The sequence below is a fragment of the Suncus etruscus genome, chromosome 9 (genome assembly GCF_024139225.1).
Source record: "Suncus etruscus isolate mSunEtr1 chromosome 9, mSunEtr1.pri.cur, whole genome shotgun sequence".
NCBI lineage: Eukaryota > Metazoa > Chordata > Mammalia > Eulipotyphla > Soricidae > Suncus > Suncus etruscus.
The window spans coordinates 62,119,796-62,136,900 of NC_064856.1; the positions used below are offsets into that span (position 1 = coordinate 62,119,796).

At 42.0% G+C, this 17,105-nt stretch overlaps 1 protein-coding gene across 2 annotated transcripts in view; it reads left to right on the plus strand.

The window, feature by feature from the left end:
• Positions 1-6,859, plus strand: part of MICAL2 (microtubule associated monooxygenase, calponin and LIM domain containing 2) — a 145,923-nt gene extending 139,064 nt beyond the window's left edge. For both annotated transcript variants that reach the window (XM_049780989.1, XM_049780988.1), the window contains 3 exons: positions 946-1,132; positions 2,605-2,693; positions 4,051-6,859. In XM_049780989.1, the coding sequence (XP_049636946.1) occupies positions 946-1,132; positions 2,605-2,693; positions 4,051-4,455 (681 nt within the window). In that variant the 3' untranslated portion in view covers positions 4,456-6,859. The remainder of the gene's footprint in view (positions 1-945; positions 1,133-2,604; positions 2,694-4,050) is intronic.
• Positions 6,860-17,105: the final 10,246 nt, after the last annotated feature.

Consider the following 17,105-nt stretch of genomic DNA (forward strand, 5'->3'; position numbering starts at 1 on the left):
TCTCATGGGCTGATCAAATAGGGCTTATTGGAGGGCTGTATATCCTTGGTGATGAACCTCAGTTCCCCTGGGGATTGTTTCTTTAGGTCCAGCTGTTGAGGCTCTGAGCAGCTTTGAGCAAAACAGAGGGGAGTAAAAACTTTTGGAATCTCTAGTATTTCTATAGCTGCATGTAAATCTAGTTATCTCAACATAAGTCAGATTCATTTTTGACAAATCCAAATATAGGCACTGCTTGGGAGAAGCAAGTCCCCAGGAGCATTTTTTCATTAAATTAGGGATTTAGGAAGGGAAAAACGAACTTACTTTCCTTTGCCAAACCCTGCCCCACACTGCCATATCTGGTTATTGACAGTGAAGTTTAGGGGTCTCTTCTAGAGCATACCCCTATCCTCAAGATCACCCAGCTATACCTCTTCCCCTGTCCTCACCTGTCCCCTTGCAGGTGAGAAATGGATCTGAGAGTGGCCTGATCAGCTGGGTTGTCAGGAGGACCCTTGTCTGCAGCTCTTGCTTCCAGGAGTGTCTTTGTTTGTTCTAAGGTCCTAGCAGGTGATCCTGAATTCCTGAATGTATGAGATGGTTTTCAGGGACCCAGTGCAGACCCAGGTAGCATTTTCTCTGGGGCAGGAAAGAACCACTGGTCAGCCCCAGAGACTTTCCTCTCCCATGAAACACAGCAACAGATTTCAGGGAGAACTCACTGATTCCTCCTTTAGAGAAAAATAATCAGCAGCCCCACAGAGTTTGGGACACATGATGAATGTGTCTCTTTCCACCCTCCTTCTTTTGCTGCCTGAGCAACTAACCCCAACAACCAAGCACTTCCTGGGGCTCAGGATAGAATTTCTAAAAACCTGTCTTCTGCACATAGCTAGCAGTTCTGACCCACTATCCTTCTCTCCTAATATTCTGTGCTCTCCCACACTCCCTACTCTCCCTCAGGATTCTATACGAAAGTCATTTTCTGCTCACCTGGGTGGCAGCGACACCTGTTTCTTCTGCAAGAAGCGCGTATATGTGATGGAGCGGCTGAGTGCTGAGGGTCACTTCTTCCACCGAGAATGTTTCCGCTGCGATGTCTGTGCCACATCCCTGCGCCTGGCCTCCTACGCCTTTGACAGCGACGAAGGTAACCTCAGGGCTAAGGCCTGGTGTGTGTGTTGGCACAAGCTCCTGTTCCTCTGGTAGGTCTGGGACACCCAACACTTCCCATTGAGCAGGGTGTCAGCAGGACAGCTGTCAGAAGAGCTGGAGCTCCTCTGATGAGGCTCCCCAGTGTGGGCAGGCATTCCTGAGAGAGGGGGAGCTTATAGTTATGAAGGGCATCCAGAATGAACTTGGCACTTTACATGAATTTTCATCACCTTCCATGACCCTGGTGTGTCCAACAAAATTATTTTGGAACTTAATGTGACTCTTCTAGCTTACCACAGAGCACAGTAAATGGTGGCTCATTTGTGCTAGTATTTAGAAAGCAAAGGTCTTGGAATAGCCGTGACAATAATGCTTCTCTGCTCTGGTTAATTGGAGATGAAGGAAGGAGTGGTGCTTAGTTTCCACCATGTGGTGTTTGTATTGTTTTACACCAGTCATTATAGATAGGACTGTCTTTACATTGCACTAGAGTATAATGCCTGTGATCACACTTAGCCTCAAACTAAGCAATCTGTGCTCAAATCCAAACTGTGTCTTTTCTTTTGTTTGTTTTTGGGTCGTAACCAGCAGGGCTCAGGGGTTACTCCTGACTCCATGCTCAGAAATCGCTCCTGGCAGGCTCAGGGGATCATATGGGACGCTGGGATTCCAACCAATGACCTTCTGCATGAAAGGCAAACGCCTTACCTCCATGCTATCTCTCCGGCCCCAGACTGTACCTTTTCTATATTACCCTGGACCATCACATAAAACATTTAGAATAATAGCACCTGACATACTGTGGGTCCTACTTTATCCAGGTGCCCATTACCACTGTTATAAGAGCATAAAAAGGCTCTTTGGGAAGATTTTCAGTGGGGCTCCAGAGCTGCATAGGCCTGTCCCAGGCCTCTTCATCCCCATCACTGCTGCCAGCATTTGAGCCTTCCCAGAAAGTCTAAGGATCTGAAGGTGCTGTTCAGAGTTGTGTCCACTTGACTTTTTGGTCACTGGCATTGGGAGTGACTAGATCTTTCTCTGGTTTGAAGAATAACAGAATTTCAATCCCACCTTTGTAGGATGCTCCTTCCACAGTATAGTAAGCCACTTCCAAGGCAACAAAGGGGCTGTGGCTTTATCTCCATGCCACTTTCTTCAGGCAGGTTTAAAAGATGTATCTTTGGATGGTTAGGGCCACACTTGGTTGTGCTCAGGAATCACTGATATTGGGGTTTTGGGGACCATGTGCTATGCCAGAAGGAGGTCAGTGATTGAATACAGGTCAGCTGCATGTAAGACAAGTCATAGGGTTTATTTCTTTTATTGGTCTTCACTGACCTAAGAAGCAATAGACACTTGGCTCATGTCTTCTGTGGCTCTGGTTTACAGGTGAAAAAATTGAGTATGTGTATATGTTCGTGCCTCTCTTTCATACATGTGTGTCTTTGTACATGTGTTTCTTTACAGGCAAGTTTTACTGCAAGCCTCATTTCATTCACTGTAAAGCCAACTGTAAGCAGAGGAAGAGACGGGCAGAGTTGAAGCAACAAATGGAGGTAAGGTTTATCTCAAGGATGTGGTTGTGACATGGAGAAGGGTCCTTACTAACTCTGAAAAAGATTCTCTAAATTGGGTCCAGGTTCTGGTTCTTAAGGAATTCAGGTGCGGATATGGAAGAGTATCTCTTTATCCCTGATATGGACAGTTATTTTGCTTTAGTCTGACCTGCTGTTGTAGCATGTCAGATTCCAAGTGAGGGACTTGTCAGAAGCCTGAAGAACCCAGAAGAGCCAGAGAAGCAACTAAATAAGCCTAGCCTTTATGTTTACCTTTTAGTATTACCAGAGCTTCATTAATGCAAGGCAAGGGCTCTCCACTGAGGTAAACCTGAGCCCTAAAGATTATATCTGTACCTATGTCTGGGCTCCCAAATGTTTTCAACTCCTTTTACCGTCTAATATCTGTCAAATAACCCACTTATTGAATTTACTGAAAGCCTGTATCAGCACCTCCTCTGGTAGCTCAGAGCAAAAGTCTAAATCTTCATGAGTTACCCACCACCAAGACCCAAGCTTAAAACCTTATATTTTTTCTGGTTTTAGGAGTAATATGGGCTTAATGTAGAAAAATAAGTGATGAGTGAAAATATGTACAGAAGAAAAGATAACCCCATCTAACATGGTTCTATCATGAGAAAACTGTACCTAATGTTCTATAACATTTCCTTCCAGACTTTTCCCTATTCACTTTTCCTATGTGAATATAATTTAACCAACTGGAATCCTATCTCAACAAGTTCTATATCCTTCTTTCCACTAAACATCAAGAGCAGTTTTCCTTGACATTAAAAATTCTTTCAGAGCATAACTTTTGATGCCTGTAAAGGATGATAAATAAATGAACAAGTACTATATTCTTGAACATTTGTTTTTTGCATGTTTTATAAATATGTTTACATTCACCATCTTTTTGCATGCGTCTTTTGCCATGTTGAAACAATTTACCTAGGATATAGCATTAGAATATGTGCAGATGAATGTCAGGAGAGATAGTACATAAGGTAAGGCTTGCCTTGTAGTCTGTTCCCCTGCTGCAAATCAAGTTCAAATTCTAGCACCGTGTATGATCCCCTGTTCACACCCAGGAATAGCTTCTGAGAACTTCCTAGGGTGGCAAAAAATAAAAGGCATATACAAATAGCATTGTGTTTGGAGGCTCATGAATCAGATGGTCAGTTTGTCCCCAGAAAAACTGTGCTCATAGTTAGCCCAACAGACAAAGCTATTTTGGGATAAAAAGGCTCTTTGCAAAAGGCAGGGTATATTCTCAAGTTTCATTTTTATCATCCTATCTGCTTAGTGGAGTGAACTCAGGATGCGAAGACTAATCACCCCTCTGGGATCTTGTTCTCAGGAGCAAGATCAAAGGACCTGGGTGGATCAGGAAGCACCTCAACGTGATGCGCCTCCGGAAAGCTCTTGTGCAGTGGCGGCCATTGGCACCCCCGAAGGCAGCCCCCCAGGTATCACCACTTCCCTAGTTAGGAAGGTGCTCGGCTGGCCCTGTGGGCTGCCAGGGGTGTTGCTTCGCCTCCCCCGGAACCTGCTTAACTGGATTCAGGGACTCCTCCGTGCCGCTGGCCACCATATCAGGGACAATGCTTACAACTACTGCTACACCTACGAGCTACTCAGCCTCGGGCTGCCCCTGCTCTGGGTGTTCTCTGAGGTCCTGGCTTCCATGTATAGGGAATCCCAAGAGACCTTGGAGAGCATCCGCGTCTGGGTACTTCGATGCCTCCCCATCAAATTCCAGTGAAGCCTGCCCGCCCCCAAGTGCCTTAACATTTCCAGTACAAACAGTTGCTAATTAGTGAAGATGCCAATGGTCAGGACGCTGGCATCATCACCCCATTAGCTCAAAGCCAAAGAAATTCACAGTGGTCACTTGGCCTGTCAGAGTGGACATTTGCTCACTGGTGGTGACCAGCTTGACATGAAGGATGTTTTTCATAGCATTGTATTTTTTTATACCAAAGCAGGTTGTGTTTCTGGTTTACATTTCAATTATTTTTCATAAAACAAGAAAAAAAGCATTATTTTTTCCCATCTGAGGATCAGTTTTTCTGAACCTGTGTTTATAATTAACCTTACAGTCCCCTACCACAGGCAATATATACTAATAGTCATTGCTTGCCTTGATGATTTAGGCTTTTCTAGAACAAAATCTAGTGTGCCATCTTCCCTGCCCAATGCCTTTCCACTTCTGTACCTTGTTGCACTTGCAGATAAAAAAAAAGGGAGCTGCTTTTTTTTTTTTCAACTTAAGTATAATGATTTTAGAAGACAAGAAAGGGATGGGCTGGGGAGATGACTCAAGGTAAAATACATATCTGGTGGCCTGAGACCCGGTTTCCATCCACAGCACCACAAAAAAAAAAAAAAAATAGAGAAAAAAGGGACAGAGTAATCTTCTACTTATAAAAGCACATGGCAGCCTGTAGTTGTCTATTATTTGTCCTCCTAGAGTACTGTTTTGTTCCCTGTCCTGAAGTAAATGTAGTTTACAGCTTTCCACACCCCTTCTTTAAACCAAATGACAGCCAAATGACCAAAGATTTATGAGGATCCTACCAAATTGCTGTAAGCCTCCATTTCCCTTTCCTGCCAGTGAGTACTGCAGGAAATGCTTACAGATAACTAACCAAAGCTAACTCCATCAAACTGATGCAATGTTGCAGAGGAACTAAGTCAAGAGTTCCCACCTTTGGGATACCCTCCTCATCCTGCCCCCAGCCTATGTTGCCTTCTGAACAAGACATTCCTGGCCCAAGACAGTCAGACTGAGGGAAGACTTTTTCTCTCCCTTAACTTCCTTTGAAGTAGAGGGTTTTTGTAGCATCTCGGGGTCATGTTTCTGGGTAGCATGGTCTGCCAGTAAACATTGCTTACAGGTGTCCTGGATGCTTAGCCTGTCAGCTGCCAGACATAGTTGACTAAAGCAGTCAGAAAGAGTTTCTTGAAATTCTTGCTGTCCTTACAGAAGAATGTGTCTGACCTCCAGAGGGAAGCTCCCTTGTGTACTGATTGGCAAAGTAGGCTGGGAATGAAGCTGTTTACTGACTATTGCAAAAGAAAATAGGCCCTTTTAGGAAGTTCAGAAGCAGGGGTTTACTGACCTGCATTCTTTACTCTGAGTACTTGAACAAGGCTCAATTCCCACTCCATTCTGCCCAGACATGTACCACTGCTGGGCCTGGCTGAACAATGGAGACTGCTGAGGACCAAAAGACCTTCCTCTGTGGTCTGTGCATCTGGAGTTATAGGCTGGAGTCAGCTCCCCACACTGGGTGCACTAGCAGTTTCCTCCAGACCTAGCTAAGATACAGCTAGCTGTGGTCCTCAAGAGCTATTCAAAGGTACACAGTGCTTTAGGGGAAAAGGATTCAATTCCGGTAGGCCTTTCAATCAACACTTCCCTGAAACCCTTGATTAAAAGAGGGTTGCAATTGTGGGCAAGTTGTGGGAACTGGTACCTTTTTCTTTGTTGCAACAGTTCTTAGTCCAAGAATATTCTTTCTCCCATTTGAGAATAAGAATTTACTGTTCAGCATGATGGGCTGAGTCCTGGATTGATTTTATGTTTCATTCTATAAAGTAATGATGGAAGCTTCTCTGTATTACTCTCATCTACACAAGTTGGGCCAAGATGCTTGATGGGATGCCCCATGAAGCCTGAGAGAATTCTTTGAGAATGTATTTATGGCTGTAAGGAGACTGGTTTGAATTACAATGGGGAGACAGAATGTGCCTGAGATGACTTTATGTTCTAAGACTTGAACCTTCCTGGTGGACAGTACCAAATCATGTAGGGGTTACCCTGGCACGGAGAATGCTAATCTTCCACAACTTAGTAGACAAAGGGCAGTTAAACTGGGTTTGGGGTGGCAGTGGGGTGCTGAACAGCAATCTATGGACTCCAGCAGCTGTTAACATGTAAAACAGCATGTAAACAAACCATCCGTACATCAAAAGTTGGTTACCACCAGAAAGGTTTGTCTGTCTTAAATTAGGGATTTGTTCAAGAGGAATTTCCCACTTTTCAAACTGGTTGCCTTCTTTTCAACTCCTTTGTCTTCTTCAACACTTGACATTTCTCCTTTTCTCCCCAAACTAAATTCGTTTTTCTGTCTCTTTCTCTGATTCCAACCTTGCACTGTGGCCATCAGTTCATTTCAGCCTTCCAGTGCTACACCCACTACTTGGCTGATGCACTTCTGCTCTGAGGTGACTGGATCTCTTTGGCAATTTTCAGAGTGGTACTAACTCCTAACATTTTTTCCACACCCGTCCATACCCTTGTGCCACCCCATGGTGGTGATAGTTGTGCTAACAGTGAATGTCTTGCATACTAACTGGCTTATTAGGTGGCATGGTTGGGTAACAATGTGGGGTGGTGGTCCATTCCGCGTCTGATTCTGCCTCCCTCTGAGCCTTATGCAGTCGGTTTGCATGCTCCGCCAACACATGGTGCATGCCCGCCTCTGTTTCCATGCGCAGGTGCATGCCTTTCCAGTTGTGATTCCCAAGCCGCTTCTTGGGAGGGTTGACCCTGACAGTTTATTCAGAGGAATTTGTAGGCTTTGAAAGGAGTGCTCTGGTCTAGCAGCCTTTGAAAAGCACAGCAAGTGAGCATCTGCTTAAATTGGCTTTACAATAGAGAACACCATTTATCACCACAATAAATGACTACAGAAGGATTTTTTAAACAATCCCCTTGGGTTTCATTAGAAGTCTGACTTGTGCATTCTATTTTGAACCTATAATCATAACTTTTTAAGCAAATCCTTTTTTGATTGCAGCCCACTCTATAGATTAAGTAAGGGTTTCTCTGTGGCGCTTCTTACCCCTCTTAGCCCCTGCAACTCTTGGATAATGCAGAGGTCTCAATTAGAATAATCATCAGAACAGGCTAAGTTGCCTTGAGAAATGACTCATACTGGCCTAAAGAAGTTTCAAACAGTTTCAAACCCCTGTGATTCTACCCACCAAAAAAATATTTAATGACCCTTCCTCATTATTACCAGGAGCAGCAGGACAATACAAGTACTCTTAAAGAGAAACAGTCCACCCAATCTAGCAGAGATGGGGTAGATCAGATCTGTGGTCTCAGGCTGCTAATGGCATGTGTTCTGCATGTAGCCCAGAGTTAAGCTGCCCTCTTGAGCTGTCTGCACAGCCTGCATGCTACACTGCTCCTTGCAATGGTGCAGGTTCTAGCCAAGAATGAAATCATTGCTCTTGTCTTCTCTTCTCTTGCAGAGTATCCCTTCCTGTCTAGAATGTCAACCAAAGAGTGCCCTGCTCCCCTTTCAGTCTCCTCCTTAGCTAGCCTCCCATCTCATTTCTGCGCATGTTTGTGACTTTCCATAGTCATTTTTTGGTGCCACATGAAACCCTGTATTTTGCACACTGCAAGCAATGTTTAGCTTTATTTATGGTAATTGATGCTGTAAATGAAAATAAATATGATTCTTATAAAGCTCATTGTTTCCTCTCTTCTTTGCCGTGGAAGCTTCTCAAACCTCAATCACAGGGGTTGGTTTAGGGGATCAGTCTTCCCTAAACTGCTGTCAAGACATGCACTTTTGGTGACCTGGGGTTCTTTGGGGCTGCTCTGGACACTCTGAAAAGAAATATTACCCAGGGGTAATATTTGGAAAATGTTCCCAATGCTCCTGGGACAGGCTTTGGGCTTTCTGGCTGGAAAACTACTGGTACTTTGCTGTTCTAGATGCGGGGCATAGCTGGGTGAGGGTCATCTCAGCTCTCAGGACAGAATGTATTAACATTGACCTGCATTTACTCTTTTATCATTCCCAACCATGAGTCTGTAAGAGAGTTTTTCACAGACATATTAAACTAATTTAGGTTCCTATATATAACACAGTTTGCTCTCAAAAGTTCTGTACTGATCCAACTAGTGATGGGTATAAAGGTAATGAACAAAGAAGGCTCAGCTGTGGGTATCAGGATGCCAAGGAACTGGGAAGGTATGCTTATCTGGGTGGAGAATCATTGGTGGTCCTAAAAGGCCTCACTGTTCCCAAAGGCTTATGTTATGTGTACAATGGCTCTGCCCACTAAGCTACTCAAAGTACAGCACCAATGACCCAACTTTAGGCTGCCTTTTAAGAGAAGGATTTAGAGTCCTCCTGATGAGCCCAGCCAGTGGGAAAGCCAGATGGTTCATCACAGTCCTGGAATAGATGTGCACCATTGCCAGGCTGATGGAGGTAACTTCTGATATTGATATGAAAAACTCCACTGTGAACTTCTTGAGAACCCTTATGCCTTCTAAAGGACATTTTTGGAGCCTCTGAGTCCAGCTATTTGCTCCTGAGCTATCTTCAGCCATGATTTAGGGTCTACATTTTTAGCCAAAGAAAATTTCTCTTTCTCTTCCATGGAAAAGAAGGGGATGGGGTTCTGAAGTGATTGATTGGCCAGGTGGTTCATACTTTTAGTCATTCATCTTTTCAGCAAGTATATTCTGTCTATAGGTTCTAAGTATATTCTAAGTCATAAGGCTATAACAGTGAATTATGAAAGTCTCTGCTGATCTGCATCTTGCAATATCTGTATCTCAGTATTGTATGGTAGATTTGATTTGTTTGTGTCTGTATTTGTTATGCAGCTAACCTTTGTTCAGAGGACCAGGACTATATAGCAGAGAATGACACAGATTTAAAAAAAATTCACCCTCATACAGCATATAGCAGGATTTTTGTTTTTTGATATGCAGTTGGGTCAAAGTAATATATTCCAAAGTGTGGCAAGGAAACATTAGGTATGAGATGTGCTTCAGAACTAGAGTTCCATAGCTGCAAAATTTGAGAAATACTGAAACTCTGATCCTAGAAGTGTTCACTGGGTGTTGGATATTTCTTAGACTCATGAGCAAGTTCAAGTCTTTGAGGAGTGCTCCAATAAAAATGTTTAATTGGAGCCAGAGAGATATCTTAGTTGGTCAGGGCTTTATGCCTTGCATGTATGAGGACCTTTGTTGGGTTCTCAGTACCACACTTGACCCAGGTCTGACCACTGGCACCACATAGAGTCCCTTGGCACCACCAGGAGTGAATCATGGCAGAGAGCTTAGGAGTGAGTTCTGAGAACCTCCAGATATAGCTCCCTACTCTACCCCAAGTTTAACTTTGTTCAAGTGGCTTTCCCATACTTTGAAATAGAGGTTTTATTTATTTGGAGGAATTTTAATTTTGTGTACTGCAGTTTATGTAAGTGTTTGATAGAATAATCTTATTTGTTTTGTTTTTGTTTGGGAACTATCCTTGGACAGTGCTCAGAGGTCATGCCTGGTGATATTTAGTGAACCATGTGCAGTGCTAGGACTCAGAGTCAAAAACCTTAACCTATGTGTTAATTCTATGGCCCTAGAATATTGGATACAGAAACACTGAGTTGTTTAAATTTTATTCAAAGTAAAATAAAAGAATAAAAAATTAGGTGGAATCCCATGTATACTACATCATAAAATTGTAATTTACTAAGATTTAAAACTTCCAAAAAAACCCATAGGGAATCTGAGTGCAAATTTCAGACCTAATATATGAATGATATACATGAATAAATAAGAAATAATATAAACACATTCAAACTATACATGATATATATAATAAATGAAAATATTTTATAAACTGAGGGAAATGTGAATTATATGGAGTAATAAAGAATTTTATCCTTCTGGCATTTAAAATGTTAATGCAGGAGCTGGATGAAGAGTAAAGTGTGTAAGATTTCTGCCTTACCTACCCATAACTGACCTGTGCTTAATCCCCAACAGCACATATGATATTCAAAGCATCCTCAGGAGCGATCCCTGATCACAGAGTCAGGAGTAAGCCCTGAGCCCAACGGGGGTGTGCCCCACCAGAAAAGGCAAATCAAAAATGTTTATGCAAAGCAGGTATCTTGCTTAGGGTAGAGGAACAGTTCCTATTTGCTGATAAAAAGACAGCAATAAATGGGCCAAGACTGTTGATTCTCATGAAATTTAGTGAGCACTAAAGAAAACAGCTGCTTAATTACTAAGCGTATATGACTCGCATGTACAGATATTAACAAATATGTTCTCACTCAACTTACTCACTGAGATAGCAAAGAAAAAAGTAAAATAGAAAAAAATAGGGCCCGGAGAGATAGCACAGCTGTGTTTGCCTTGCAAAAAGCCGATCCAGGTGGTTGGTTCAAATCCCGGTGTCCCATATGGTCCCCCATGCCTGCCAGGAGCTATTTCTGAGCAGACAGCCAGGAGTAACCCCTGAGCACCGCCGGGTGTGGCCCAAAAACAACAAAAAAAAAAAAACAAAAAAAACACTTATTCACAGATATTGTGTGAAAAGTGAAGGGGAAATCTTTAGGGAAAAAATTATTTAGGAGAAATAATTTCTGCTAAACAATCTTTAGGAGAAAACAATACAGCAACAATTACTAAGATCTTCAGCAGGCTCTGACCTCTTTGACTGTAATCCTTCTCCCAGAGAACTGTTCCTAAAAAAATAATTTAGCAGAAGAAACAAACATGGTTCAACCTGAATATTAAGTGGAGAAAGTGGGTCAAACCCAGTAGGTGGTCTACTCTCTTTTTCTCTGTGAACTCACTCAATTTTACCCATTTTCCTTCATTCTTTCTCTTTTTTTTTTTTTGGTATTTAGAAACAATTTATTCTTTGATAAATGCTAGAGTAATACATGTAAAGCAATATGTCACAAAAATGAATGCCTTTGTACATAAATTATGGACTTTTAAAATCAGTTTAAACTCATAAATAATTTCAATTAAATTTGAACCCACATCAGTAGTATTCATGGAAGAACATTGTTAAAACAGTTTAAAATAAAAACTGGGCTAAATTGCATAGTGTTATAAAGTTTGACATATCATTTGAATAAAATTACCAATACTTCCAAATTACCAACATATGTTTCATGCTAGACTGTGCTTTAATAATATAATGTGTGAAAAATTTCAATCCACAATAGGTATATCTACCGATAAGGATAAGATATATTCTTGACAGTAAATAATTTCTTTGATGGTAAAGTCTCATAAAATACTGGAGTCAGTCCTTCAAAAAAAATCTTAGAGGATTTTGGCTTAGATAACTAAAAGATTACAAGGAATATTCATTCATTCTATATAAAGACAAGCATTTGCAGTTAAGGGGTTAGAGCCAAAAAGTATACCAAGTGCTCCATAATGCCATTAATGTGGTTAATTTGATTTTAATTTTTAACCTAAAATGTGATCAGATGAGCTTCTCCAAAGGGAATTGTAGAGGTCAGTGATGAACCAGGTCATCAGGGAAACAGTGATTCTGGGTGATGGAAGCAGCAAGCATGGCTTTGTCAGAGTGGGGACTTGATCAACCCTCTCCTCCCAAGATGGCCAGTTTGTACTGCATGGGCCTATATAGTCATAATCTTTCATGGCTCAGTTTATATCTCGTTTAAGAAAAGAGTGAGTCTATGGAGCTGGCCCAGTTCAAACATGGCAACTGCGTTTGTCTAGTTTTGCTTTTGTGGATGCTCAAATCTCACAGCAGTGCAATGTGATTCTAGCCACCTGTTCCACATCTTAACTTGGATTCTACTGAGCAGGATGTCCATAGAGCATTTCTAGTTTAAACTTCCAGCTGCTGATCTTCCCTACAAATAGCCTCTTAACCTTGACCTTCTGTTAGTTTCTTTCTTTTTGTTCTTTAGCAAAAGCCTTGTCTTCATCTTAAATAATCTTTTGCTCTGCTTCTAGCATACCTGGGACTTTTCATTATCTCCATAAGACCTCCCTGCCCTCAGTTACTGTCCCTTCTTCCTAAATAATTGCAGTAGTTTGTGTGACATTTCCCTGCTTAAATCTTGCTCTTTTGTTCAACACAATAGCTAGAGTAATCATTTTGGAACTCTTCTGATTTCTCCTCTGCTTAAAAGTTCAATGGGCTCCCCAGTTCACGCAAAGTAAAATCCAAAGGCCTAGAATAAACTTACACAGATCTAGACCCTATAGTCCTGCCCTGTGGGTTTCAGATCTGCTTTTATACCATGTCCCAGTAACACCAGCCTCCTGGAATACCAGATGTACTCTTTGACCTGGTGTTCTTTTTTGTTTTTTTTCATTTTGTATGTGCATGCACGCTTATGCGTGTGTGTGTGTGTGTGTGTGTGTGTGTGTGTGTGTGTGTGTGTGTGTGTCTGTTTGTGGCCTTTGGGTCATATCTAGTGATGCTCAGAGATTTCTCCTAGCTCTGAGTTCAGGGGTCATTCCTGACAGTACTCAGGGGACCATCTGAGATGTCAGGAATCAAACCTGGATTGGCCGAGTGCAAGACAAATGCCCTACCTATTGTGCTATTACTCCAGCACTGGTTTCCCTCTTTTTTATATCCAAATGACTGAACATGGCCTTTATTTAAGTCCTTGTTCCACGCCTGCCTCCCACTGAGCTCTACCTTTAATCTGTCATCTTCACCTCCTGTACCCCTTACTCTCCTAGGCAAAATTTCCCATATTCTTTATTATTTCCAGCCATATTATGTACTTATAAATGATGTGTATTACTTATTAGGTTTCCACCTTTTAGAACATTAGTTTCTCATGTTTTCCACTATACTTTTCATGTTTTTAATATCTCAAAACCATGCAATTCCAGGTATATAAAATAGAAAGCCAGCTTGAGCCATGTAATAATTTATAAAATGCTGGATCATTAAAATAGTCAATCTTCAAAAAGATGTTATGAAAGAATTCTTTTTAGTTGATGTTATGGGTTTTTTTTATTTAGTTGTCATTAGTTTACATGATTGTGTATATTTCAAGAGTGCTTTTTTCTAGATTCTAAAAATTGTCATCACATTTATCACCAAAGTGCCAAAAACAATCTCCCCATTCTCTATCTATTGAATCACCTCCTCCATTTAATTCCCTTCTTCCCTCTCCCTCTAGCAATCTCAGTTCTGTGCTCAATGTGCAAGTTTTTTTTCTGTTCTCTGGCTTGTTCCTTTATATTCATAATGAGTTAGATCATCTGGTGTTTGTCTTTCTTCATCTGACTTATTGTGCTGGGCATAAAAGTTTTCAAATCCATCCATGTTGTCTCAAATGGCAAGATGTCATCAATTATTTTAGCTTCTTTATCCACTCCTCTGGATCTGTGTTTCTGATTAATGCTCAAATAGCACAGAGAGTAGATAGAACTTGGCACATCATAGATTCTCAATCAATAGCTGTAAAATGAGTAAAGAAATGGCCTGTCCTGCTTTCTGTCTGGAGTCTCAGACTGAGTCTATAACTATCTTGGGGCAAAGAAGGTTTTGCTGGTGTTAACCCATAGTTCAGGAGGGAGATCCTATTGTGCAACCCTTTGCATAAATAGGAAAAGAGTTTTTATTTTGCTTTTGAATGGGGTATGGAATATGATATGCTGGGTGGCCAATGGAACATGAGAATGAAGATCTGTGGGAGTCAGGACTGACAATGGCAGCAGACAGCAGTTTCATGGATGTCAAGGCCCATGTCACAGTCATATACATCCTCTCTCATCCCTGAATATTGGCAACAGGAATCCAATGGCAGGTTTGAGACTACAGATTGTATGGGAAATGATTTGTCCACCACAGCCTGAACTGGGGATCATGGCCCTTAACTGAGACCAAGAGCAGTAAGAGGACCATGGAGTCAGCAATAGATGGGGTGCTTCTTACATACAAAACTAACTTCTCAGCCTCATGGAGGCTACTTCCAACTAATAGGCCTCAAATGCACCTCAGTGACTTCACTCCCTGTAATAGACTGTGAATTTTATACATGTGGTACCCTGTAGATCAGTGCTCATCACTGGGATTCCTTCCTATCCATGGAACAAACATGGGCCCCACAGCCACTTTCATTCTTGTTTTACTTGGTAATGGTGGGTCTTCTTCCTGGAAACTTCAAGTTTTCCTCACAATATCATCAGATAGAACACTACATAGGTCCCAGCTGTGTCCAAAGTTGGCTGCTCAGAGTTGGCCCAACATAGTTGTTTTTCTGTGATAAGGCAAAGGGGGAGAGAAAAGTCAGGGTCAGAATACTGACACCCTAAACCAGGGGTCTCAAACTCGCGACCCGCGAGCCGTTTGCAGCCTTCCGTACATTTTGTGGCCCTGCCCTAGAGGAATCTTTTTTTTGTTTTGTTTTGTTTTAATTGTTTGGTCACACCCCCCAATGTTCAAGGCTTACTACTGACTTTGTACTCAAGGATCACCCCGACTTTGCCTCCTGAGGCCCCTAGGTAAATTTCTGCCATTGACAAGAGAAAGGAAAGACAGATTTCTTTTTTGAGTGGAGAGACAATCTCAGCATTACTGGAGGAAACCATACAGTTCTTGGAAGGCCATATAGTACTTGATGATCAAATTGTAGATCAAACTCCAGGTTCCCAGAGACAATGCCTGATGACTTAGAGTCATCTTGCCAGCCCAAAAATTCACTGTTTTGATGCTTTGGGGATCAGTGGAACTGTTAGGAAGATACTATACCTCTGACTGCCTTGTCCTGCTGGAGGCAACTCTCTTGCCAAGTCATGAACCTATATGTGCCTGTCACTTTTCTGGTATCTGGCTGTCTAGGAAGAGACAGACTCTGTCAGAACAGTGGACTAGCTATTCTGGCAGCAATCAAGAAGGACCTGTGCTTATAGAGGGTTGAGTAGACATTCTGGCTGGCTTGTACACAACTGAGTAGGTCTATGCACTGAAGCTGTTGCGAACACAGGTAGGCCTTGACAGAGCAGTGCCTGTTTTCAAGACAGTGAACGGTGAGACTGAGAATATACACATTTGCATACAGACAGCCTGTATACTGTCTGGGGATTCTTGGCAAAAAATGCAACAGGGCATGACCCCATACCCATCCTACAGGATGGGCCTGAGACCCATATTATTCACTGTGCTTATCGCCCTGAAAACCTCTGGAAATAACATTCCTGGTAGTAATATGAATTTATGAAGTACTACAATGGCAGCAGCTCTGTCATTGGGCATCTACACCTTTATCTCTAAAAGCAGGGTAGGAATAAAATCATGGAGTCCATCTCTGGTGCATGACAGTGTCTCATCAGCTGTGTGTGGCCCATCTGGCTGTATTGTGTGGCCCATGAATGATGTTAGAAATATTCAAATGGCCCTTGGAAGAGAGAGTAGTAATCCCCATATTAAGTGGACATGCACTGGTTAGAGGGAAAGGATGTAAGCACAGGGATTAAAGCACATGACAGAAGTTGCTTTGCATGTGGTTGAATTCCAATAAATCCTAGCACCACATTTGGCTCCCTGAGCATGGCCAGGAATTGTTCCTGAGTACAGGGCTAGAAATAAACACTGAGCATTGCTGAGTGTGATCACCAACCCCCTACATAAAAAAGGGACACAAACTGCAAAGAATTATGGTACTGGTATAAATAAAGGCTCTTCTGAAGCAAATCTAGAATCTCGGGACAATGGTTAAAGGGAATGTCTGACATAAAAGGAATGCCATTCCTGTGGCATCCCCCCATCTCACTAAGAACTTATCTTTACTCATCACAGTCTACCTAAGAAGAAGATAGGGAGGCTGTTCACTATTTAAATATTTGCTTATCTGTTTAGTATTAGAAAAGTATACCTATGCAACTTGCATTTCCCAGAAACCCATGGAGTTGATTTCTTATTAGGTTTGACCATTGAACTACACTAGTGGGAGAATAGACAGTAAAATCAATGGAGAAGACAGGTTATTCCTCTCATCTCTGTATCTCCTTCATGGTACACCTGGGGGTGACCCATGCCTCTGGATTCATGACACCAACTGCTCCTTTGTGTCACCCATCAGCAACTAACGTTGCTCCTTTGACTGTTTCATGATTGCTCTGTTGTTCGCTTGATTTGTTTCATGATTCTCCACTTAGCTTTTCCTCTCTCCCAGCACCATTGTGATTAGTTTGCATTACTAATTTTGTGTTATCTGTTCTCTGTGGAGTCATTCTTGGCTTAAATTCCAGTTTCCCTGACTGTTTCCCAGGAAGTGTTTTTTCATTGCTATCTTTCATGAGATACTTCTTCAGAGATAAGTGTGATAGAACACAGAAAGAGCTTCGGCAAGATCAGACCCTGGCTGGGTTCTGGTGGTTAGCACTTTTGTGACCTAGAAACTGTGGGAAAACTCTCCTGAGCCTCAGTTGTTTTTATTTAATCTGTAAAGAGGGGTGAAAGAGTATATAGGAAAATATGTGGCTGGTTTGTTTCTCTGGGTTATGGAGGAGAGGGAACAGCAAAATATATCAGGACTCTAGATTTAAGGAAGACAGGAATAACATGATTTGGAGAGCTGGGGCCTTGAGATTTGGCTGCCAAGGATGGTCTGTTAAAACATATA